At 37.9% G+C, this 26944-nt stretch overlaps 2 protein-coding genes across 6 annotated transcripts; one reads left to right on the forward strand and one right to left on the reverse strand.

The window, feature by feature from the left end:
* Window positions 1-4957: 4957 nt before the first annotated feature.
* Window positions 4958-19361, reverse strand: TRAPPC6B (trafficking protein particle complex subunit 6B). Of its 5 annotated transcripts, XM_027111106.1 has the most exons (7): window positions 15883-16269; window positions 12340-12384; window positions 10599-10666; window positions 9739-9856; window positions 8712-8795; window positions 6886-6979; window positions 4958-6147 (listed from the first exon to the last, which is right to left on the reverse strand). In XM_027111106.1, exons 1-7 carry the CDS (start codon window positions 15961-15963, stop codon window positions 6116-6118), a joined length of 522 nt encoding a protein of 173 aa, XP_026966907.1. In that variant the 5' UTR covers window positions 15964-16269; the 3' UTR covers window positions 4958-6115. The 5 variants fall into 5 exon arrangements, with proteins under 5 accessions (XP_026966907.1, XP_026966908.1, XP_026966911.1 ...); XM_027111107.1 differs by lacking the exons at window positions 12340-12384; window positions 15883-16269 and adding an exon at window positions 19124-19361; XM_027111110.1 differs by lacking the exons at window positions 12340-12384; window positions 15883-16269 and adding an exon at window positions 19009-19117.
* PNN (pinin, desmosome associated protein) lies at window positions 19346-26412 on the forward strand. Its single transcript, XM_027111104.1, has 9 exons — window positions 19346-19525; window positions 20189-20260; window positions 20656-20724; window positions 21083-21155; window positions 21271-21365; window positions 21529-21604; window positions 22740-22895; window positions 22973-23111; window positions 23847-26412. Exons 1-9 carry the CDS (start codon window positions 19413-19415, stop codon window positions 25319-25321), a joined length of 2268 nt encoding a protein of 755 aa, XP_026966905.1. The 5' UTR covers window positions 19346-19412; the 3' UTR covers window positions 25322-26412.
* The last annotated feature ends 532 nt before the right edge of the window (window positions 26413-26944 follow it).

Consider the following 26944-nt stretch of genomic DNA (forward strand, 5'->3'; position numbering starts at 1 on the left):
AGGTAGGAATGTTTCCTACTTTAAGCAACAGAAGATCCAAGTAGCAATGATTTTTCAAATAGGGATTTATTTTTCTCTCATAACAAGAAGTCTAGAGGAGCTGGCGTTGGTTCAGTGACTCCACGATACCAAGGTCTCTGAAGGTCTTTTAGCTTTTCCCTCATGGTAAGATGGCCACTGCAGTGCAGAGCAATGTGTCTGTATTCAAGACAGGAAAAGGGGGGAAGGAGGCAGAGCCTTCCACATCTTTTCCTTTTCTCATAAAAGCAAAACCTTCTCCAGATATCCACAGTCGATCTGTGTTCACCTGTTGGCCATGAGTGTATAAAATTATTACCTCTAGCCCCAAGAAAAGTGGGGAAATGAAATTGTAAGCTTTTCCAGTCTTTCTAATGGGAGATGGAAAAGGAAAAGGGGGTTGGGAATAACTTGATCAGGCAACCAATAGTTTTTCTGCTATTTATGAAAGGAACAGATGTAATTTTATATTTGAATCTTTTCTACTATTATGTCTTCAAAAAGCTGATTTTTAAATGGTAGCCTAGTAGTCTAAGCTGTATTTTACCATAATTTAAACATTCTCTCATTGTTGGATATCTAATCTGTTTTCAGTGTTAATTCAATATAGAAAACACTACCGTGAATACCTGTACGTACATAACTCTTTCCTTACTTTGACCGTAAGTTCCCAGGAGTTGGGTTGCAAGTCATGAGTCTATCAGTTAATATTGCATTTGAAACTTGACTGAAGTGAGGTTTTAAAAATTAGGGATTTATTTTTGTTTCTTATAAACTGATTCTGGTTTGAGAAATTCAGGGCTCGTGCAGCAGGTGTCCAATATCTTAAATATCCTAGGCTGCATCCAGATTTCTCCTTCATCAATGTTAGTGTATAGCTTTCATCTTTTTAGTCATGATCTGGTTGCTTTATCTCTTACTTCGAATCTACGTTCCAGGGAGGATAAAAAGGTACCACCACTTCTTGTTGTCCTAACAGGGGAGAAAAGTGTTACAAGAAACCCTCAACTTCTATTTCATTTACCAGAGTTATGACATTTTCTACTTATAAAGAAAGTTGGAAAATGTAATTTTTTAGGTGAGCACTCCTACCAAAGATGGTTCTGTTAGAAAACAGGGGAGAGGGGCTATTGGGTAGGCAGCCAGCAGTGTCTACCATAAAGAGTTTAGATCTCCAACCAATACCACAAGTAGCCTTGTTATAGCCTCATATTCTTTGCTGATTTGATCTTTAGGGGGTGGGGCTAGGGACTGATTTAATAAAGGTTAAGTGTCAATTTGTTTTAACTTATGTATAACTCTTCCATAGCTAGTGGCTGAGCATGTTCACTACTCACACAGAAGAATTAACATTCCTGAGGACTAGAAACATAAAAAAGAAGGCAATTTTGCATGTACAGAAGACCAGTGGTATAAGAAATTATTTGAATGCAGAAACATCTCTATTTTCCAGCAAGCTGTAGAATCTAATATTTAACTGAGAACTTATTTTTCTAGTAACTCAACTTGGCATAAGGATATTTTTCAGGAATGTAGAAACAAATAAAAGATATTAGAAACCACTAATGTAATCGTAAATATGCAGACTACCAATATATCAGTAGCTATCTGTAGCTTTAGGGTTTATCGAGCCTTTCACAATTAAAAGTATCTTCTGATTTTAATGAGAAATTGAAGAGGAAAATCTTTCCAGCTCTTATCACAGGTAGAAAACTTTAAGTTCATTGAGAAATTACACATTTTAAATACAGAATTTAGAGGTAGTTATTTTGAAAATAATATCTACCAAATGGTAGTTTAATCAGGTCTGTGCGAGCGTGGACCAAGTAAATTAGATTGCACCTGTATTTGTTTTCATGTAAAAGATTCATTACTCCTTTTTGGCAAGAGGACATTACGCATTTATTAACTTGCAGTAATACTTTTATTAAAGTTGTATTCATTTCTCCTTTTTAAAATAAGATTATTTCATCTGTGTCTCTTAGCAGAATAAGCCAGTTAGAGGCCAAATTAGATGAAAAGTGGTTCAGGTTATCAGTTTTGCCACCTGGGGACAAAGATATAAAAACATGTTAGAAATTATTGAGAAAGATCAAGTTGACCTGTGTCCATTTTAAGATGATATTTTCTTATACATATTACCAAATTCCCACCAGATTTTTAAAAATAATGTTTCCTAAATAATATGCCTTAGAATATTTATTTATGTGAACTTTAGTGTTTCTTGAAACCAATGGTGCTTTAATCAAATACTAAACAAAATTAAGCTGATTGATTTTTCAGAACTTGTAACATGCCATTCATGTGCATTAAATAAAGTTGACAAAAGAGGATGAATAAAATGTATCTGATCACAGTACTCATTTTTCAAAGAGCACTTTGAAAAACTTTAGTAGGTTCTATCCAGTTTCTTTCTTAACTTTGCTGACCCCAAAATTTGTGCCAATCCCAGTTTCTGTAATCAGTTTGGTGCTTACCCAGGCCTGAGTTGAACTCCCATCCTACAGCTATATTCTAGTAGGACTCGGAAAACAATTCACCATGTAACCTTGGCTCTAGGATTTTGTTTCCCTTTAGTCACTGTATGTTGGGTTCTGCTGTGGACTAAATATTTGTGTCCCCCCAAAATGCATATGTTCATATCCTAACCCTCGAGGTGATAGTATTAGGAGGCAGAGCCTTTGGGAAGTGATTATTCGGTCATGAGGGCAGAGCCCTCCTGCCTTTGTAAAGAGACCTCAGAGAGTTAGCTAGTTCAGTTCTGCGAAGTGAGGACACAGTCAAAAGACATCTGGCTGTGAACCAAGAAGCAGGCCCTCACCAGACAACAAATCTACAGGCGCCTTGATCTTGGACTTCCCAGCCTCCAGAACTGTGAGAAATACATTTCTGTGTTTCATAAACTGACCAATCTGTGGTATTCTGTTATAGCAGCCCAAATGGACCAAGGCAGGTTCTGATGACATCTCGAGGCTTAAATTCCCTTAATGAGGTTTGACCGGTAGACACAGGGGATTGAACTATGTCATTATGGTTAGCATAGGCCACTGACTAAATAGTTTATAAATGCTGTCCTCATAGTTTGTCATTCGTACAGTGTAGTTTTTACTTTTGAAACATACATCTGCTCTTCAACACAAGTTTACTATTCACTTAGGGCTGTTAATGGCTATAATTAAGATATAAAGTTGTACAAAAGGATACCCAAATAAAAATATCTTTATTATGGGATTACTTTAAAATAATCTAATACACAATTTACTTGTAACTTTCAAGTCTTTTTGATATGCTCACAATCGTATTTATATTCATAATGTATATAAATATTATATATTTTATATATTTATATATATATTTTGGCCTCACTGCAGCATGTGGGACCTTAGTGCCCTGATCCGGGATCGAACCTGTGCCCCCTGCATTGGGAGCATGGAGTCTTAACCACTGGACCACCAGGGAAGTCCCCATAATGTATATTTTATATATTGCATGTGCAGTGTCCTGTAACAAACTGTTTTCTCTTAATACCAATTAACATCATTCCATGTAAGCAAATACATGTAGATCTATTTCATCCTTTTTACTGGCTGCACAGTATTTCCTTGCATGCCAGTACAAATCAAGTGCCATCAGTGAGCACAACCAAATAGTGCAAATCCTTATACAACGGACATTTAGGTTGTTTACGCTTCTTGGCTATTGTTAATAATGCTGCAGTGGACATTGGAGTGCAAATAACCCTTCAAGATCCTGATTTCAATTCTTTTGTATACTCTCAAGTGGGATTGCTGGATCATACGGTAGTTCTAGTTTTAATTTTTTGTGGAATCTTTATACTCTTTTCCCTAGTGGCTATATCATTTTACATTCCCACTGAGAATGCACAAGGGTTCCAGTTTCTTCACATCCTTGTCAACACTTATTTTCTGGGTTTTGGGGGTTTTTTTGGTTTGTTTTTTAATGGCTATCCTAGTGGGTGTGGTGTGGTAACTAATGGTGGTTTTGATTTGCATTTCCCTCATTAGTTATGATACTGAGCATCTTTTCGTATACCTGTTGGCCATCTGTATGTATTCTTTGGAGAAATGTCTGTTTCAGTGCTTTGTTCATTTTTTAATTGGGTTATTTGGGGTTTTTGCTAGAGTTTTAGTTCCTTGTGTAATTTAGGTATTAACCCCTTACCAGATACATGGTTTGCAACTATTTTCCCCATTCCACAGGCTACCTTTACACTCTATTGTTTTCTTTGCTATGCAGCTTTTTAGTTTGACATAGTCCTACTTGTCTATTTTTGCTTTTGTTGCCTGTTCTTTTGGTGTCAAATCCAAGAAATCATTGCTAAGACCAATATTATAAAGGCTTTTCTCCTATTTTCTTCTTGGAGTTTTAAAGTTTCAGGTCTTAAGTCTTAAACGCACTTTTAGTTGATTTTTGTGTATGGTGTAAGGGTCCAGTTCTATTCTTTTGCATGTGGATATTCAGTTTTCCCAGTACCATTTGTTGAAGATATGTTATTTTTTTCTACTATTTTCCTTTATGATTTTCTGCATGTCTTAAGTCTTAAATGCACTTTTAAGTTGATTTTTGTGTATGGTGTAAGGGTCCAGTTCTATTCTTTTGCATGTGGATATTCAGTTTTCCCAGTACCATTTGTTGAAGATATGTTATTTTTTCTACTATTTTCCTTTATGATTTTCTGCATGTCTTGAAAAGGCTTTCTCTACTACAGGATCATAAAACTAACCTCATATTTTCTTTAGCACTTTATGGTTTTACTGTTTTAAATATAAACCTTTAAATGTCTTCCCCTCCCCCTACAAAAAAAAAGGAAATTCAATATTCCCATATTGTGTTTTGTATAACCTAACTTTCCCCTCGTCTCTACTAAGAGAGACTTCTTTTTGGCTACAAGTAACAAAATACACAACCAAAACGTAGATTGAACAATATAAGGAATTTATTATCTCACATAACAAAAAGTCCAGAGGTGAAGCAATTCCAGGATTGGTTAATTCAGAAGCACAATTCAGGTACTTTCTATCTGTGTACCCTGCTATCCTCAGTATGATAGCTTTCATCTCCATGCTTGTCCCTTTCATGGTCATCAGATGGGAGAGGAGGTGAGAGATACACTAGATGAGCACTGACCCCAACCCACTGAGAAGATATGGTCCCATGAATGTTGGTGTGACTAATCCAATCATCCATCCCTATGCCCTTGGGGAAGACTAAATAAGGGGGAAAAAAGTTAAAGATGTTAGAATCTTCACCAGCACTTCCACACATGGAGAGAGAAACTGAAAGTCAAGACTGATAACAGGAAGTATAAAAATTCCTTCCTCAAATACCTAATATTCTTTGGCCCTGGAGTCACTGAATTCACATCTATATCTCACTTTATCTAGATCTATATTTCACTTCATTACATTAATGGAGCTCTCAAGAACTGAATTCTATTAAAGTGAAATAAAGTTTTTAAGCAATTTAGGCAGTTAAATATGATATATATATCATACACAACACCCACACAATGTATATAATGAAATCCTTATACAAGCATAAAGATTCTTAATAGAAATAAATTATAAGCAATAAAATAATAATTAAGTTTAAATTTTAATGTACTCTTTGCTTTTTTTAAATAACTAAAACAAATTCATAAAACAAAACCAAAATTTGTTCATTCTTACCGAAAAGATTCTGATTGGTACATACTTTCTTTATGCTAATTTACCAAACCCTGAGTTTTGTTTCTTCATCTCTGGTTAAATACATATCACTAAGCAAATAAGAATGTTTAAATAAGGGTCCTGCATTGGTGTTTACTTATTTGAAATTAGGTTTTCATTCTGAATAGTTTCAGTAAAGTGTATGTTACAGTAGAATGTGTCTTTACCTGTTTTAAGGTCTGTGCTATTAAATTGATAAAATACACCCTTACTCCTGCTTAAGAGTGCATCTTTCATTATATAAGTTAGCAAATAGCTTATATCAATACAAATGTCCAACAATGTAATTAAATCATTGCTACTTGAAATACTTTATACAGGAATAATTTATCTCTTTACACTATTGAAGCCTTGCATTTCAGTAGTTTCTATAGCTTCTGTATCATCACTTGAAATTTACCTAAAAAAAACATGAAAAATCATTCTTTGATTTTAGGTACAAGGAAAACAGGCCTGAACATCAGTTTCCTGCTTCATTTAGTAAGTAGTTTCAATCAAGAAACTTGCTATATCAAACAACGTTTCACACACTTCACAATATTTGATAAAGTCAATTTCGTTTTTATCAGATGATTATCTGGTTTGTGAATGACTACTTTTGTTTCTTTGTGATTCCTACATTTTAGGTATTTCATTGCTAATTATTGTGAATAGAAAGGAAATACAGTGATGCTCAAAGCCAATTTTATTCTTGGTTGGTAGCTCTGGTGGAAAGATCTTTGGAAGGGAGTTTAGCAATAAAAGACTAGTTGGCTTTATTTAGCTTTATATAATAGATATTTTCTAGAAAACTGTTTAAAAAAATTTTTCAACACTATAAGGAAATTTGCTATCTTAAAAGAATACTGCAGAAAATTGTCCTTTAAGAGTTAAGAATCATTCCTTAAGTTGTCTTATAAATTTGGATTTCCTTAGCACATTTTCTTAAATCACTATTATGAATTAAAAAATCATTGACTATGAATATAAGTATGCTACATGTTACTACATTAAATGTTAAAATTTGATAAAAGTAAAATGAAATGGTTTTAGCATTTTAAATGTTCTCTAAGTAACAAAAACAAGAAACAAACAAAAAAACACCAGACCTGAAAAATAATTGCTAAAAACATTTGTAAGAAATGTGAATTCAACTTACAGGCAGGCATTGAAGATACTTCAGCTGTTACAATACTTTTTATCCCCAAGTTTGATAAGCCACCTCTGATTAAGCCACATGTAAATGCTAAGTACTAAAAAGAAAAAAAAAGTGTAAAATATATTAAGGATTTACTAAGATAGTAAAGCTATTGATAAATGATAGTTAAACCTTGATATTAATAAGTCATTGCTGTTTAAGAAAGGGCTGTGGAAGAATTTTTCAAATCATTGAAAATCATGATTGTGACAAAACCAAGCTGGAAACCGGTTAGAATTAGTTCCAGAGGCAGCAGAGGTGATTTGTGTCTACCTTCAGTGCTGCCTGAAGGGTTCTAAATAGACCCTCCTTGTGGAGTGATTTGGGCTTTCTGGCTGCTTTAACCTCCCATGGTTCTTTTTAATTTTGGCTACACCATGTTGCTCGGCTTAAGGGATCACAGTTCCCAACCAGGGATTGAACCTGGGCCATAACAGTGAAAGCCCCAAATCCTAACCACTAGACCACGAGGGAATTCCTGCTCCCATGGTTCTTGCCTGTTTTCTGAGCCTTCCCATCAGTTCTGTAAGCTAACTAATTATTATTCCATTCAATCAAAATTGGTTTCTGCTTTCTACAACCAAGAATCCTGACTTGTTCAAAACTTATAGCCTGCCAAAACAAAGACTTACCTAGTTTAAAATATCAAAGCGCCAATGTTGAGAAACCCTGTCATATGGAAACAAGGAAGGGAAATGGGACTATGCCATAGCAGAGACAACCAGGACAAAAATGAGAACCAAAAATCAAATAATCCAAGAAATTTTTTATTATCTACATTTTGCATGATATTCAACAACACTACTATGTATCTATGAATAATACAGAATATTATTATTTTATAATTAATATAAATAAATGGGTACTGATAAGTAATCAGATATGGAGTCATGAAATTGTAAGCTGGGAGAGAACCTAGAGATTCTTTATAATATAGGTATTATTATAATCAATTTTATTAATAAGGATACTAAGGAAGGTCCAGAGGGGTTATGTAACTTACCCAATGTCACAAACCTATAAGTTGTGGAGTTAGCTTAAAATCTAGATTTATTTGGTCCCAAGTCCATACTCTTTCCACTACACCAAACTGCCTTTGTGTTAGATAATTTAGATATGGACAGATTTTACAGATAAACAGCAGCTTATACATACTGACCAAGGTATTTTATAAGTACCGCAGAGTAACCGATTGCGCCACTGGAGCTATGCTTGCCCAAGATATTTTAACCACTTCAAAGGAACCCTTACATTAAAACTTGTCAGCTTTTCTTTAATACATCTGGTCTATTTATTGATTCCTACCTGAGACTGAAAAAAAATACATGAAACCCAGAAACACAGATATACTTAACACAAAACATGTATTCTTAGAAACAAATGTTAATTATATTTAAAACATTTTTAAAATTTACTGATGGAGATTGTAAATATGAACTCTGAGGTGAATAATTCTGCATAGCTAATACCAGTTTTTTTAAGCTTGAGTATCTTTTCTGATGGATCCATACTGTATTCGAGAATCTACCATTAATCTACATTTTTAATGGCATTTAAACTATAGTGTTTCTTTAATTGGTCATCATAAGCCTACTTAGCTACAGGTTAATGTAAGTTGTTTCAATATGATGAACACCTCCTATTTCATTGAAAAGTGTTTAAACAAAAGGAACAATTTAAAAACATATTTTGAATTCAAAAGTCTGTTGTGATTGGCATTGTACTTTTCCCTATGGTTCTACTTTTTTCATAATAAAAAAACCCCGAACTTCTATTCCATTAAATACCTTTGATGCATGTTCTAAATACTGTTTTCCTGCAGACATTTGAGTAAGCAGGCGAAATTTGTTGTCCTGAAGTACGTAGATGCCCTGTTCCAAAAATAGAAAAACATCCAAAGTCAATGTAATCTGTACTCTTCCCTTCAAAACAATTTAAGAACTTTTTAAAGTTATTAAAACTCTCCTTTCTGTTGGTCAAATTTTCCTTATATGAAGAAGTTTTGTAATGTTCAAGCTGAAGAGTTCAGCATTTTATAACACTAATATTTATTGAATGCTTTAAGATACTGAAGATACAAAGATACCTAAGACAGTTCCTATCCTTAAAGAACACAGTCTAGTGCGAAAGAATCAGAAATACATGTCCGGGTGAAATTAGCAGCTATATGTTATTAACTCATACCTAGAAAGCCAAAAATCATAGTCACTTCTTCCTATTAGCATTTCAGGTACTTATAAGCTAAGGTTGATACTGTTATCTGAAAAAATGAATTCTGTTGGTAGCTACAAGATACATTATTTTCATTTTTATACCTTATTAAAATGCCAAATATACTCCAAATATTTCCTTGAGTTTTATAAAATCTATCTTATGCATGATTTTCCATGCAACCTATTTTTATTTTAACAAAATATTTTAAGAATAAGAAATATGACAGCAACTAAACAGGTAAGAGTTATTTAAGAGTTAAATATGCTCTCTAAATTAGCCTTCAGAAAAATGTGATATATTTCTGGTTCTGCATATTATAAGTAATAATAATGAAATAATAAAACCTTTATCATTCTGACATCTGCTACTTTTTAAAACTTAAAATTTAATTGAGGGAAAGGGACAGCTATAACTACTGATAATTGTCTCTTGGTCTTTATTCACTATACCCTATTAGAGAAAAAAAGTAATGATGTATTAATAACATGTAAGAGAAACATTCCAAAGTTGACGAGAAATTAAGTTTTACATAGTAAGTAAATCACTAAAATACATTTATATTAAGTTAAAGGACTTAAAAAATAGGCCTTATCTAAATACCTGATGATTTGTCCTTAGATTGTCAATTTGTTTCTTGAATACTGTAGTCCAAAAATCTTTACAGATGAACTTCATGATATCTAACTCATCCTTGAACCTTGCAGTATCTTTTGTAAACCTAAAAAGATCAACTAGAAGTAACACAGTACTTTTCCTCCAAAGAAAGTAGGAGGGGCAGATTATTAACTAATTTTCAAATGCCACAACAGCACTGAACATTTACTGACAGTCATAAAGTGATAAGCACCAAGCAAAGTAGATCCCATCTCAATGGATTCACATTCTGTTATATAATTTGGGGGCTAAAATTAGTCTAAAGGTGTATTAGTCTAACAGTACGCAGCAATTTTAGGTACAATTAGCACATTAAGAAAAAAAAACTGAGCATAATCATGGTATTGTTACATAAAATATAATCAGAGTTCAACTATTTCAGATAGTAAGAAAGGAATACTAAAAAAATTGATCTATAAATTGAAAGATTATTACATGCATAAACAGAGACTCTAAGGTATGCATTTAAACAAAATTCCATTTAGGTTAAAGAACATATTAGATCTTAAGTAGGAAATGCAGTAAGATTTTAGATGGTTGTTTCAGCATACCAAAGTTTTCAGGAAAAAAGTCTAAAACATAGAAGATACATATTTTCTTCAGATATTAAAACATGAAAGTTGGATAACTGAGTTAAAATAGCATCAGACCTAAAAAGAAATTTCAATCTGTGAATTAAAGAACAGAGAATAAATAAAGTTTGGGAATTAAAATTAAATTGTCTCAAGTTTTATTCAGTCTTTTGAAATGGATCATCTTTGTTCATAACCTACCTGGAAGAAAATTTTCAAATCCATACTGCTCACCTTTCTATCAATCCTTGTCCCACTCGAAACCCCATGTTTTCCAGCTTAGTTATACAGCGTCCATTTTCCTATTTAAAAACAGTTTTGAATAAATTTAGAATGCTAGAATGTAAATATTTATACTTTTTTCACTGAAACATTGTAAGAAAAAGTGAATTACAAGTCATAGTTGAATTTTCTTAGTACTAATCATTTTCATAAGGCAATAAGATAAACAGGGAACTGTTACTACTTTTCAGAAATGCCAAAGCCCCTTCCCAATTACTCTTCTCACCTTCCCTGGCTTTTTCCATTTTCAACTCCTCTCCTCTGTTATAAAACTGAGGTCATGGTATCGCTTTTGACTTTTCTGTCAGTCATTCCCCTTGTGCCTTCACTAAGTTCTATCGTCCCTTGCTTCAAAATGTCTCTTACAGTCATCCAAGCTTTCCATTTCTCAGTATGTCTTAGTTGATGACCCCACCTTCCTATGCCTGGAATCATGCAATTGCTTCACTCTTCCTTTGACAATCTCATCCACTCTTAAGGCTTTAAATACCACCCCTAAGTCGAAGACTCAAAATTCTCTGGATGAACTACAAAGCCCTATACAATCCAGACTCCTGTGCCTCTCTGGCCTCAACCTTCTACTCTTCTTCATTCACTCCATCCAGCTCCACTGATCTCCTTGCTGTTCTTAATCATGCCAGGCAGGCTCCAATCTCATAGGCAGCTCTTCCTCCAGATATTCACATGACCAACTCACTCACTTTAAGTCTTCACTCACATGTCACCATCTCAATGAGGCTCATTTCAACCTTTTAAAATACAGTATCATTCCACTTCAGAAACTTTCTATCCTTGTAATTCTCAAATTGTGTCCCAAGACTAGCAACATCAACATCACATGGGAACTTGTCAAAACTGCAAATTCTGTAATCCCACCCCCAATTTAGTGAATCAGAAACTGTAGGTGTGCGTCAGCGAGCTGTGTTTTAAGAACCCCTCCTAAAGTGATTCTGATGCTCTATCTCATTTCCCTGCTTGTCTCCAAGGAACTTCTTTCACCATTTAACCTAATGTACATTTTACTAATTTTGTATTGCTCATGTCCCTTCATCCCCACCCTCTCCTAGAATACAGCTCCAAAAGGGCAAGAATTTTTATGTATTCTGAAGCCTTTGCCTCCCGCTACCACCATAGGCCTCATTATTTGCTGAACTCTATTCTAAGGAACCATGTATGCTACTAATGGGGCTGACTATTAAACCTGTATTTCTAGTAGACTTTAGTGGACACAGCCATCCAGAGGTCCCACAGGCCCCTCAAATTAGGTGTATTCAAATGATATTATCTTAACATTCTCAGCTTGCTCTGCCTCCAAAATTCTTTAACTTCATCAATGGCACCACCATCTATCTAGTTACCACAACCAGAAAACTTCCATTTTCTTCACCTCCTTGCTCCCAGCCCTCCACACACACTGCAGTCCTGTGGAGCCTATTATCTACATGCTTTTCAAAATCCATCTTCTCTCTCCTGACTGCTTAAGTAGCTCTTAGCATTCATTTCTCTCCTGGTCTTCAATTAGAGCCTTCCAAGTGATCTCATCTCTAGTTTTTTTTTCTTCCTTTGATTATCTTCTGTATTTCTGGTACAGACTTTGTAAAAACCAAATCATGTTGTTTCTCTACTGGACCACTCAGCACCATTCTGTTAATTTCCACACCCATTCCCAAACTTGCTTAGGTAGAATGAGTACCTGTAAGTCATGATGCTCTTTGTGGAACAGGAACCCAGGAACATACTGATAAGCAGGAAATATGCTTATATGCAGACATTCTCAAATCTTAGCTATTGATCACATGAGCTTTTGAATTAAGCCCCAGGAAAAACCTTCTGATGCTGCACTTGTTCATTCACTTTGGCATCTGTGAGTGCTCACTAGGTAAAGTACCAAATTTTAAAGAAAAACCTAAGAATATTTTATCCATTAACCTTAAAAAAAACACTATTCTCCATAAATTGGTAAATGTCCAATTATTCAGTTTTTAGACTTAATTCCTCTTCAAGCACAGTTTGAAAATCATTGATTGGGAAGGTGAGAACATTGGGTTTTTTCCTTTATTTCACTTACACTTATGACTTTATGTTTAAAAAGATATATAAAAACCATTTCTGGATGATAGGATTATATCTTTTTTACATTTTTTTACTATGAAAAATTTGAAGCACACTCGAAGTAGAGACACTAACAAACCCTCATACACCTAGACTCCAATATGGATTCTACTCATCAAGACTATCACATAACTTTTGTTTGTTTTGTTTTTTTTAACATCTTTATTGGAGTATAATTCCTTTACAATGGTGTGTTAGTTTCTGCTTTATAACAAAGTCAATCAGTTATACTTGTATCCCCATATCTCTTCCCTCTTGCGTCTCCCTCCCTCCCACCCTCCCTATCCCACCCCTCTAGGTGGTCACAAAGCACCGAGCTGATCTCCCTGTGCTATGTGGCTGCTTCCCACTAGCTATCTGATTTGGTAGTGTATATATGTCCATGCCACTCTCTCACTTTGTCCCAGCTTACCCTTCCCCCTCCCGGTAAACTCAGGTCCATTCTCTAGTAGGTCTGTCTTTATTCCCATCTTGCCCTGTGGACTACCATATAACTTTTTAAAAATCCCTTTTGCTTATATGGACTTAAAATTTTTTCCCCACCATATACAAATTGCAATAGGAAAAGAAAGTTGTTTTTAGTTTAAATGATTCAAAACTTATGGATTTCCTTTCTCTTATAGGACTAGCACATGTCTCAGAATTATCAGTCATGATTAGAACAGCTGTTTTATTTTAGCTAATCCATTGGGGGAAAAAAGAGAGGGATTTTTAAAAAAGGTTTTCCTGGGCAAGAGTTGGAACAGGAAAAGAAAGTAGAAAGAGTAGAATGAAGAGAATTGATTGCACACATGGTGGGGTGGGGAGCAGAGGTTTTGTGATTAAAAAAGGTGTGTTGGGGCTTCCCTGGTGGCGCAGTGGTTGAGAGTCCGCCTGCCGATGCAGGGGACATGGGTCCGTGCCCCAGTCCGGGAAGATCCCACGTGCCACGGAGCTGCTAGGCCCGTGAGCCATGGCTGCTGAGCCTAGGTGTCCGGAGCCTGCGCTCCGCAACGGGAGAGGCCACAACAGTGGAGGGGCCCGCGTACCGCAAAGAAAAAAAAAAAAAAAAAAAAAGGTGTGTTGCTAATTATTCTTTTGGGAAAAGGGTATAAGGAAAGCTGACTTTGCACAAACAGCAAATGTCTGCTACTCAGCACTTAGCACAGATGCAAAACATTAACTATTGCTTGTGGATGATGATAAAGTCAAAAGTTTGTAAATTGGAAAAAATCTCTATTACAGATGGATCTGAATGAGAATAGAATTTGGGGGAGTTCCCTGGTGGTCCAGTGGTTCAATCCCTGGTTGGGGAATTTAAATCTCACATGCAGCAAGGCACAGCCAGAAAAAAAAAAAAGGAATAGAATTTGCTTCATTTCCAATACTCTTCCTGATGTCTTCCTACTAATATCTCCCTAAAATTAGTGTGCTGAAATCCTAACTCCCAGATAGTATTAGGAGGTAGGGCCCTTGGGAGGTGATTCTGTCATGAGGATGGAGCCCTTAAGGATAGCATTAGTGCCCTTATTATAAAAGAGACCCCAGAGAGCTAGCTAGTCCCTTCCACCATGTGAGCACACAGCCAAAACACATCCATAAATGAACCAGGAGGAGGCTTTCACCAGACACTGAATCTGCTGGTGCCTTGATCTTGGACTTCTCAGCCTTCACAACTGTGAGAAATAAATTTCTGTTGTTTATAAGCCACTCAGTCTGTGGCATTCTTGTTATAGTACCCAAAACAGCCAGTATCCTTCTTATAGTTTACAAACTGACAGTACCTCTTCCTCGATGTCGTACAGGTGCCATAAATTCAACCTGTTCAAAATAATTCATTATCATCACCTCTTTCTTCTTTATTCCCTCTCCATCCAACCCAGTGGCTCAAGCTAAAAACCTGGGGATAATTTTTCAACTCTCATTCCTATACCTAATCAAGTTCTAGAGATTCTACCTCCTATCTCTCAAACCTTCTCTCCTCTTCTCGTTATCCAGATCTTCATTATCTCCTGCCTGGACTCCTCCAATAATGGGTCTTCTCACTACAAGGACCTTCCCTCTCCAGCCCAAATAATGGTTTATCTTTCTGAAATGCAAATGGAGCATGTAATTCTCCTCCTTAAAAATCCTCCACTGAGAAGGTCCATGTCTGTTAATCATACAGACCTCTTTCTAGCTTCAGCTTTCAAAACTTCTCACTCTCCACCTATTCAATCTAGTCACAGTGAAATACTCAAGCATATTTAAATGCACTGCACTTTTTCATACCTCTATGACTTTACCTTTGCCTAGGATGCTTTTCCTGCCCTCACTTTCCACCCCTCTTTATCAAATAGCATTATAGAAACTAGAGCTTCTGACTTGAGCATGGCTTTATAATATTTCATTTATAAAATCCTACAACTCCATGATTCCATATCTAATTACCACCCAATACGTTAATTATTCATTGAACCCTTATTCCCCAACGACTGTTAGGGAGGGACTTTATCTTATTCATCTAACAATGTCAGGCCCACAATACACATACACGCTTAATATATTTTCTGAATGAATCAATTAGCGAATGAAGACTACCACACGTTAGAAGTAACCTCCAGGAGGATGGGGCCCTTGTTTCGCTCATTACCATATCCCTAGCAACTAGCTCTGACATATAATGGACACTAAATATTCTTTTAAATTATCTCATTAGCCCTCTTTCTTTGAGTTGCCTGGAGTGTTACTGAGGGTTAGGGATGGGGAGGGAGGGACAGGATTCTCAGGCTGGGAGAGGTCTGTCCAGTGGACGACTGGGAAGTGCTGGAAGTGACAGCCGAATTAAGTAGGGGTGCCAAAATCAGCAGTTAACTCTGACGCAAATCATGGTAGGGACAACACATGGAAGGGACAAAACAAAAAATCTGTGGCGTGCCACACACAGATATGGGACTGGACAAAAAGGTATCAAAGATACGAAAGAGCCAAGGATGAAAGACTGAAGACAGCTGATAGGTTCTAAGGCTTAAGATACCTTAAGGTGGACCAATCTGCCTACACTTCGGGAGGCGATGAGTGGTGATGGGACGGGGGTAAAAGAAAACTGAGTGGAAACAAGGAGTGTCACCGCAAAAGGACCTCAAGGGCGTGTGGCAGCACTCACCACCTCCCCCTGCTCCGCGGACTTGTACACTCCAGACACCATCTCGTTATGCAGAAGCAAAAACAACGCCTCGTCCGCCATTTCCTGCTTATTCTTCCAAGCTCCGGGTTTAGGCTCCCGTTTGGGCCGGGCTCGGAGCTCCGGCTAGCGCCTGGGCAGCTTGGGCTGAGCCGCCGCCGCTCGCTCAGTCCGCAGCCCGTCCCTCGTTGCTAAGAGACCGCGGAATTCACTCAGCTTCCCGAAGGCTGATACCGGAGTGAGCCGGGGGCCGCGGCGAGCCCACCCTAGGACCACTAAGTCCTTGGGCAAAACGAAAGGGTCTGACAGCAGCGGGAACCAAACCCAGCTCCCGGAGACCCCATCCGGCCCTTGGGCGGGGGAGGCGAAAAAACAACTTCCGGTCTCCTCTACCCCGGCATTCCGCCAGCTCTATGGTCATAGAGTTCCTTCCGCGGGGTGAACCGCTGACGCCCAGAGAGGAGGAAGGTTTCTTCCCCCTACAACATAGAAGGCGGCCGGCGCGGGAGGTGGTAAAATAAGACGGGACCTCCCGCTGCCATCTCTGTGTTGATTAGCTATGTTAGAACCGACAAGAATTTCTATTAGCTTCATCAAAAGCTTCCACTTCTGCCATATGTTGCTTAATATGAAAAGTTGTAAAAAAAAAAAAAGCGAATATTGGGACTACCCGAGTAGTCCAGTGGGTAAGACTCCGCGCTCCCAATGGAGGGGTCCGGGGTACCATCCCTAGTCGGGGAACTAGATCCCCGCATGCATGCGGCAGCTAAGTCTGGATGCCGGAACTAAAGATCCCGCATGCAGAAACTAAGAACTGGTGCAGCCTAAATAAATAAATAAATACAATTGTTTTAAGTGAATAAATCGTCATTTTTCGGGCTATATACTTTAGGTATATTGAGAGATTATCCCAATCCATTTTGGATTAAGCCTGGGTGTACAAAAAGATTTAGAGCCGTTTTGACCACCAGGAGGTTTACTGGGAGTAGGGTACAAGGGACAAGAAGGATGGAGTAAGCAAAGCACAAGGTAATTTGAATCAGAAAATACAAATTAAAGACATCAGAAATGCGACGTCACTTTGGGACGGAGTTCATCTAAGAATCTATGGTGGATGTGGGACTTAACCCCTACAGACATGCGAATGCATATGTTAGATCATATGCACGTCTTAAATTTGGCAAACTTTGTCTTAAACGTGATGCTTAGCCTATGATTAGATCTTTTCTTAGTAATTTACAAAGCAGATTTTTCCCCCAATTAATTCATTGTTTCCCCCCGAAGTAATATGTCGAGTCTTCTCAAATTGTTAACAATAACCTCTCAACTCTTCATACCCTTTCATATCCCCTTCTAATGTTTGGATCCGTTTTTTCCATCACCTCATAAAATCAAGCATGTAAGTTTCACCTAACCCTTTGAAAAGAAACACTAATTTTGAAGAGTATTTTGCAATCTTAATCTTTTTTTCCAGCACTAAAATTTCCCATATGTGAAATCAGGTCCTTTATGTCCCAACTGCATTCTCCCTCATCACCACCATCAAGGTCAAAGATTAAGCAAAAGACTGGCCACTTACCAAGGTCAATTTCTCAAACCACAGTAACATGGTGTTCTTTGCATATTCTGGAGACTAAAGGGGAAACTAATATTTATTGAGCATTACTAAATGTTGAACATGGCATCCTACTGATTATCCCCCATAAATTAGACTATGTTAAATTTCCCAGGATCTTAGTAATAGAGTCTACGGAAGTAAGAATAGATCCTACGTTTTTGGCTAACTCTAGAAGCATCTCCCATGGAAACATTGTTATACTTCGTGGTACCATTACCACATTCTCAGGTTTCATGTACTGCCTACTACACAGGATTGTAATAAGGATCAATGAGACAAAGTATGCTCACAATCAGAATCATGTAATTTTTTTTTTTTCCCACACCACACTGCATGCAGGATTTTAGTTCCCAGACCAGGGGTCGAACCAGAGCCCCCTGCAGTGGAAGCACGGAGTCTTAACCGCTGGACCACCAGGGAAGTCCCAGAGTCATGTAATTATTTATCAACACTCATCCTTCTTATCCAGTTTTACTTTTTCTTTTTTCTATAGCACTTAACCCATTTCTACCATGCTATGTAATTTACTTACGCTTATCATATGTCTCCTCACTCTTCCTGCCTACAAGCTCCTTGTGGGCAGATATCTTTACTGTACACTGACTATCCAAGGGCCTAGAATAGTGCCTGGCAAAAAGCAGGCGTTCCATAAATATTTGTTGAATGAATAAGTACATGAATGATCTTTGCTCCCTGAGGAGCCTACAGACTACATGGCAGCAGGAACCACAGTTATCTTGTTCTAGGCTTTTTTCCAGAGTCTAGCTTAACACAGTAAGGGCTTGTAAGTATTGCTGGATGAATTAAAATGGTAACTCAGATTAAATACAGTTGGCCTGCTAATGCTTGGTGCAAGGATGCCTGGCTGCAGATGGAGGATGAGAACACAAGGATTATTGATAATATTGTTTCTGTGGGAAAATGCTTAGTGATCTACAATTTACAAATACATTTCTGGAACAAAGCCGGTTCTCACTTTGGCAGTGCGGGTAGAGCAGAACCAGAAGGTGGACGACACACACACAGCTAACAGTAGCGCTGCTCCCCCAGACCCTATTTTAAACCAACCAGCTCTAGACCGGTGTAGAGGCTAATGCACGTCTCTTCTGTCTCTGTCTCTTTTTTAATTGTAGTAAAGCCTTGCACATAGTCTGATCGATCGTATGATGATTCTGGGCCGGCGTGACCTGGGGACAGTTACGGTATTTCCTTATCAGTATTAACAGGCAGTTTATTCACGCTTTTGGTTTGTGGGGGATAAGGCACGTGAAATGTTTCACAGAGTACAACACAAAGCAATTGTTAGCTATTACGATGAATGACTTTTCCTCTTCCTTCACTTTTCGCTTCCTTCTGCTCATTTGAGCTTAACCTAGTCAAGAGAAGCCTGCGCCCCTCCCACTGCCTCTCTGGGCATGCGCACCAACAGAACGGCCGCACCCTGTCCTAATCAAATCATTTACCCGGGAAAAAGGGGAAAAAAGACTCGCCTGCACCCTACTCTGAGGGGAACAGATGATAAAACGATAAGAGGCCGTCATATACAGGTTAAAAGGGCTGGAAAACTCCACTCTCCCCGCCAGAAGAACCGGCCCGCAAACTCACGTCTTCGGGAACCCAGAGACTCTCAAATCCGCCCCGACTCTGCGCTAGAAGCCGAGCCCAGCCACCCGCAGCTAATCGGGGAGGGAAGCGACCGTCTGGCGGACTTTTCATTGGCCCAGAGTCACAAAGGCTGGCAGCTTCTCCCCCTTCCGGTTGCTGAGTGGTTGAGGCCGAAATACAACTCCTATCTCCATTGGCTGAGTCCAGCAGTCAGTCTTCTCGCGTCTCGCGGCGCGACACAAGCAGGCGTGGCCTGGAGAGCAGTCTCGGAGCCTGCTGCAGGGAGAAGATGGCGGTCGCAGTGAGAACTTTGCAGGAGCAGCTAGAAAAGGCCAAAGAGAGCTTAAAGAATGTGGATGAGAATATTCGCAAGCTCACCGGGCGGGATCCGAATGACGTGAGGTGAGGGGCGGATGGGAAATGCCGGCTCCGAGAGGCAGCCACGAAGCCGGGGTGAGTTGGGGCGGTGAGGGCGGACAGTCCTGAGAGGACTCGAACATCGAGGCCTGTTCCCGGGGCAGCCGTGGAACCCCGTCCTCGGTGAGGTGGGAATTTCCAAGGCTCCCACCGTAAGTCCTGGAGCTCAGGTGCGTGAGGAAGGAGAGCGGGGCCTAGGTGCGCCAGGATGGCTTCCCGTCCAGCGGGAAGGCCCAGACTGCCGATTCCCGCCCTCGGCCCTGCAGGCCCGGAACTGCAGCACAAAGCCTTCCTTCTCCCGGGGCCACCCGATTCGGGGCTGGCCCGGAGACGCTCCCGGGACGCGGTCCGGCCGCCTCGCCCCCTGGCTCTTGCCCACGTGCAACTTCCTTTGGGTTGGCGAAATCCGGACCTGATTCAAGCTTGTTAATGTGTAGTGGCATCGAGGTAAATATAATTTCTGTGATACTGGTCGTGGAAAAATCAGGAAGTTAACAAAGTGCTTAGTGTCCTGTTTCAAACACGTGGGTTTTGAAACCATCATCTTCGAACTTTTCTGGTTAATTTCTTTTGATGATGAACCGCACCCGTTAAAATATTTGGTGCTATTAGAAACGATTTTTGTACTGATTTGTAAATATCTTGTAGGCCCATCCAAGCCAGATTGCTGGCCCTTTCTGGTCCTGGTGGAGGTAGAGGACGTGGTAGTTTATTGCTGAGGTAAGATTTCCTTAGGATTTTAATTCATTGGTACTTACTACACTAAATTAATGAAATGATTTAAACAAATTTCGTGGTCGAGCCAATGTTAGAAATGTTTGGTTTGTTTGAAGCTGTGATCAGCTGTAGTTTTCTGCAGAGTTATCCTGGAATTTCATTTGCATTCAAAACTAGACATTGAAGAATATAGTAACTATACCAGTTATGTGCACACTTAACTTATTCTCATAGTTTTAAAAGAAATGCTACAAAAGCATCTTGAAGTAAATGCCAATTTAAGGTTACTTTAACTGGAAGTTTTTTTTTTATTGCAACTAAATTATCTTCCTTAAATGGAAATACCATTTTTCTCAAATTCCAAGTGCTTTACTTTATGTTGGCCTTTTTTTTTGCAGGCGTGGATTCTCAGATATTGGAGGAGGACCCCCAGCCAAACAGAGAGACCTTGAAGGGGCAGTCAGTAGGTATGTTAGAGGACAAGTTTCTGAAGGCATAGTTGTATGTTCCATTTTCTGAGGTAGCATACAAATATAAAAATTTAATAAATATTGTTGAATTAAGTTGTATTAGAATTGAGTAGTATAGCACTTACCCTGAGTCTGTTTCCTTGGTATTTGAACTGAGACAGCCGGTATCCCTCAAAACTCAATTCTTCACTAACAATAACAGAAACTTTACCAAAGTAAAGGTCATGAGAAGAATAATATTAAGAAAATAATTTGGGTTACTTTTCTGACTTGTACTACAAAAACTTAACCAGCTTGAGACGTATAGGAGATCAGAGTTTGAATTGGTCCTTTTAAATTCATTTTCCTTTGTCAGGCTGGGCGGGGAGCGTCGGACTCGGAGAGAATCACGCCAAGAAAGCGACCCAGAGGACGATGATGTTAAGAAGGTAATTGAGATTAAAAGAACTTCATAGAGGGTGAATATAGTATTTTCACCTTAGTACATTTAAAGGAGTGCCACTGTATGCTAGTTAAATAACTGAAATTTCTTTTCTCCTGTAGCCAGCTTTGCAGTCTTCAGTTGTAGCTACCTCCAAAGAGCGCACACGGAGAGACCTTATCCAGGATCAAAATATGGATGAAAAGGGAAAGCAAAGGTATCTTAAGTATCTTTCTGGAGGAAAACAACTCTTGTCAAATAATGCAATTTTAAGAAAATTTAAGGAATTGTTCAAGTGTCTATGCTATGCTTCTTTTAGGAAATGGCAGGCTTAAATGAAGTGGAACCTTTTGAAATTGGATTTTTTTTCTGTTCTTTAGGAACCGACGAATATTTGGCTTGTTGATGGGCACCCTTCAGAAATTTAAACAAGAATCCACTGTTGCTACCGAAAGGGTATTTATGCAATTTTTCCTTTGCTTCCTTTATTTAAGCTATCAAAGTAGTTGATGACATATTTCTTAAACACTGAAAAGTTCTCAAGATTTAACTGTAAGCTTCATAAAGCGCGTTACTAATATTTCCTAAGGAAAAAAAAGAGAGAAGAAAAAGATTTAATTGCTAGCCTAAAATGAAGCCAAGCAAAAACGTTTAAAACTTTCTCAAGTTGTTATACTGTTGACTGGTTCTTTTTGAGGTGCTGTTAAAATAACTTAGTGAACTTTGCTTTGTGGTTCAAAGAGCCTAGTCTGATTCAGGAGAACCTGGATTCTGGTTTCAGCTCTATAACAATCTCATTTTGTGGTCTTGGACATGTCTCTTAATTTCTTTAGGCCTTAGAGTGCTTTCTTTCAAACAGAGTGTTGAACTTACTAATCATCGTAATTTATTAAATAATTATAATTTCTAAGACTTACACACTCAGAGGCACTCCAGAAGCAACAGCATAAATTATATTCCCTGCCCTCCAGAGTTTATTTAACTGTGTCATTTTCCTGGAAGTTTTTATTTTACTAAAGCTACAAAATTGTGTCCTTGGAGTTGAACACAAACTTGTTGCTTCTCGGGAGAACTATAGTGAAAGATAACAATTCAGTTATTTTATTTCATCTTTCATATGTTAACTTTATTAGAAAATATAAAAACTTAAAGCATCAACGTTTGAAGAATGTAGATTTTTTTATTTTGTAGATTTTTAAAAACAGTTGACTAGTTTGTTAGTTACTTTGTTCACTAGGACATCACTTGTCTCAAATTCTTTGCTTTGGAAAGAATAGCTGAAGATAACCTATAAAGACAGTACTCTTCTTTTTCAGGTTAACTTTTAGGTAAGGTTCTTTCATAAATTATGTTGGAATAAAACACTTACTGATATTATAGCTAATGGCTTTAAACTTTAGATTTATACATGAAAAGACTTCAGTCCCCATTTCCTGGAAGGGAAATTGCAGTCCACCTCAAATGCCAAGTTTGAATTAGCTGGTGTCCTGAATTGCAGATGTGAAACATGTTTGCAGACAACAGTAAAATTGTGATATTTCACATAATCAGGATGTATAATAAGCTTTTAAAGATTATTGTTTATCTTTAGCAAAAGAGACGCCAGGAAATTGAACAGAAACTTGAAGTGCAGGCAGAAGAAGAAAGAAAGCAGGTTGAAAATGAGAGGAGAGAACTGTTTGAAGAGAGGCGTGCTAAACAGACAGAACTGCGGCTTTTGGAACAGAAGGTTGAGCTTGCGCAGCTGGTGAGTATATTTTGAAATTCTAAGATTGGTAATCCTTCATGTTGACAAAAGTGCTGACCTTTTTACCTTTTCTTTAGCAAGAAGAATGGAATGAGCATAATGCCAAGATAATTAAATATATAAGAACTAAAACAAAGCCCCATTTGTTCTATATTCCTGGAAGAATGTGTCCAGCTACCCAAAAACTAATAGAAGAGTCACAGAGAAAAATGAATGGTAAGTATAAATGAAGAGGTCCCTTGAAATTTCCTTAATGGGTAAGGTAACACACAAATACATACATGTTTGTTTCCTGTGACATCTGTGATTCAATAGTTAACTTTTTAGAAAGATATTCTAAGATGCTGATGTGTTTGGAGTACAGGAGCATTTGTTTCATGATAGATATTAACTGGAAACTTGTATATTAGGTGATGGTGCTTAATGCATGTTTATTTCTTAAGCATTTGAGTGAGCTTTCTCTTTTGCTTGATACTCTTAGTAGCCAGATACAAATGCTGATGAATCAAGAAAAAGTCAACATTGATGTAGTCCATAGAGGAAGCACACATGGAAGGTAGACACTACTAAGATGGTGATTAGATGATTTGTGTCTCCTTGGGATCAAAAAAATTAATGCATGATATGATACCATAAAACTGATTGTTTGAAAGAAGCTTTATTTTCTTCATTTAGTATGAAGTAAAATAGCAAAAGATTATCCTGTTTTTCCGTCAGTTAGATAACGTGGTGTGGTTTTGCTAATTTTTTAGTGTATAGGTTTCCAGTGGATCTTTGCTTTTGTCATCTTATATCAATTTGTAATTACATGCTGTAATCAGTCTTTTGTCATCTCTTTACAAAAAAGACATTTAGATAAGCTCGATGACAATTTGTGACCAGGTGTCAAATTGTGATTTTGAATTTTCTAAATCATAGTATATTTTACACGTGTAAATTTTTATCCTTTAGCTTTATTTGAAGGTAGACGCATCGAATTTGCAGAACAAATAAATAAAATGGAGGCTAGGCCTAGAAGACAATCAATGAAGGAAAAAGAGCATCAAGTGGTGCGTAATGAAGAACAGAAGTCGGAACAAGAAGAGGGTAAGGTGGCTCAGCGAGAGGAAGAGTTGGAGGAGACAGGTAATCAGCACAATGATGTAGAAATAGAGGAAGCAGGCGAGGAAGAGGAAAAGGAAATAGGTGTAGTTCATAGTGATGCAGAGAAAGAACAGGAGGAGGAGGAACAGAAACAGGAAATGGAAGTTAAGCTGGAGGAGGAAACTGAGGTAAGGGAAAGTGAGAAGCAGCAGGATAGTCAGCCTGAAGAAGTTATGGATGTGCTGGAGATGGTCGAGAGTGTCAAAAATGTAATTGCTGAGCAGGAGGTAATGGAAATCAACCAAGTTGAAAGCATAGAACCTTCAGAAAATGAAACTAGCAAGGAATTGGAGCCAGAGATGGAATTTGAAGTTGAGCCAGATAAAGAATGTAAATCTCTTTCTCCTGCAAAAGAGAATGCTAGTGCTCTAGAAATGGAAAATGAGCCTGAGGAAAAGGAAGAAAAAGAATCTGAGCCCCAGCCTGAGCCTGTGGCTCAGCCTCAATCCCTGCCTCAGCCTCAGCCCCAGACCCAGACCCAGACCCAGACCCAGCTCCAGCCCCAGCCCCAGCCCCAGCCCCACTCCCACTCCCACTCCCACTCCCATTCCCATTCCCACTCCCACTCCCACTCCCACTCCCAACCCCAACCCCAACCCCAACCAGTACTCCAGCCCCAGCCTCTCTCTCAGCCTGAGACTTTGCCATTAGCTGTTTCACAGCCACCACCTCAGGTTATTCAGGAGCAAGGGCATTTACCACCTGAGAGGAAGGAGTTTCCTGTAGAATCCGTAAAACTCACTGAGGTGATGGTAGAACCAGTCTTGACAGTACATTCAGAGAGCAAGAGCAAAACCAAAACGAGGAGCAGAAGTAGAGGTCGAGCTAGAAATAAAACCAGCAAGAGTAGAAGTCGAAGCAGTAGCAGTAGTAGTTCTAGTAGCAGTTCAACCAGTAGCAGCAGTGGAAGCAGTTCCAGCAGTGGCAGTAGCAGTAGTCGAAGTAGTTCCAGTAGCAGCTCCAGTACAAGTGGCAGCAGCAGTAGAGACAGTAGCAGCAGCACTACTAGTAGTAGTGAGAGTAGAAGTCGGAGTAGGGGACGGGGACATAACAGAGATAGAAAGCACAGAAGGAGCGTGGATCGGAAGCGAAGGGATGCTTCAGGACTAGAAAGAAGTCACAAATCTTCAAAAGGAGGTAGTAGTAGAGATACAAAAGGATCAAAGGATAAGAATTCCCGGTCTGACAGAAAGAGGTCTATATCAGAGAGTAGTCGATCAGGCAAAAGATCTTCAAGAAGTGAAAGAGACCGAAAATCAGACAGGAAAGACAAAAGGCGTTAATGGAAGAAGCCAGGCTTTCTTAGCCTATTCTTTGCAGCAGAAGATTTCTTGATGAGTAAAAGGATTACCTTTCCTTGTAAGGAGAATGCTGCCTTAAGAATTGCATGTTGTAAAAATTTTTTTGGAAAATACAGACTGTTTGTTTACCAGACATTCTTGTACTTTTGCATAATTTTGTAAGAGTTATTTATCAAAATTATGTGAGGTTCCAAAATATGTAAAAACAATAATAATAAAAAAATTAACATCCCTTGTCATCTTTTTTAAATATCCTATACTCTTCAGTAAGAATCTGTATATTTTAATAGGTAAATCTTTAAGTCTGTTCCCTTCTGTATTATACATTGCTTTTGTAGAAATAAATGTGCATTTCTTTCATTAGTTTTGGGATGTCCTTGTTGACGCTTGTATAATAAGTATTCTCTTGATATCATTTTCAGCTTTTATCACTAGATATTGAACGTGATTAGAATGTTTTTGAAGGTTTCCTCACATTTATTTGCCTTAGACAATTATTTTGAGTTGTCAAAGTCAGATCTTTGCAGATTTGTTGGGAACATAGTTTGTTCTCCTTAAAATCACTTACCATTTCTTTCTAATCTCCCTTGTTATTTTAATCTAAGCATTTCCCCATTTCTCATACTTAAACCATATATTTGGTAGATAACTTAAAACAGTATGATTTGGTTGGAGTTTTCTTTACGATTATGGGAGCATCATTTTTTGTCTCCTTGGTTACTTGTGTGATATAGCATATACATCTATTAAAGAAAAAAAGTCACTTTCTAGGGAAGAGAGGTAGAAAAGTATATTCTAAGCTTGGATTTTGAGTTTGTGGTCTTGTCTTAACTTTTGTGTTGGCCGTAACTGAAACATGCCAATGTGTTTTCAAGAATTTTTGTTTTAGTAAGTATTGTATGAAAGTTTACAAAATGACGGAAGTTCATCTACACTTGAATCTGTAAGCAAGATAACACGCAAGTGGTACCAAATGATTATTAACTTTGTTGTTTTATAAATTTGTATAAATTTGGAGTATCTGTTGCCCATTACTATACATGTGCAAATAAATGTGGCTTAGACTTGTGTGACTGCTTAAGACTAGTACTTGTATTTAACTTTTTGATACTTTGTACAAGAGAGCACTTAAATTGCAAACGGCCTTTTTTGAGTTCATAATTTAACGTTGTGACTACAGCTTTAGGCTTGACTTTGAATATTCATTATGCCTTCCCTTGACAAGTAAACGGTAAGAGTAAAAATGTCAACATACGTTTTCAGCATTGTATAAATGTAAGTGAACATGTTAAAAGAAATATTTTTAAAAAATCCTTTCTTGGAGCAATTATTAAATAGTAAAGGAGAAGAAGTTCTCAGGCTGCAGAGCTAGCTACCTGCATCCCTGGGCCAGTTGTTTATATCAAGGGTCACTTCACCCAGGAATTTTAATACTTTCCAGCATGCAGTAACAAATTTTATTTTCCTGTGTGCAATTATGGGGAAAAGGTTGTTAAACACTTAAGAGGGATGACTGTAAAACCTGGTTCTTTTTTTAAAAAGTCCTTATTTGATGAATCTAAAATAATTGTATGTGTTAAGATCTTGTACAAATTAAGTTTTGTT

This window comes from Aethalodelphis obliquidens, unplaced genomic scaffold (assembly GCF_003676395.1).
Source record: "Aethalodelphis obliquidens isolate GAN/ISIS:26980383/991018 unplaced genomic scaffold, ASM367639v1 scaffold10, whole genome shotgun sequence".
NCBI lineage: Eukaryota > Metazoa > Chordata > Mammalia > Artiodactyla > Delphinidae > Aethalodelphis > Aethalodelphis obliquidens.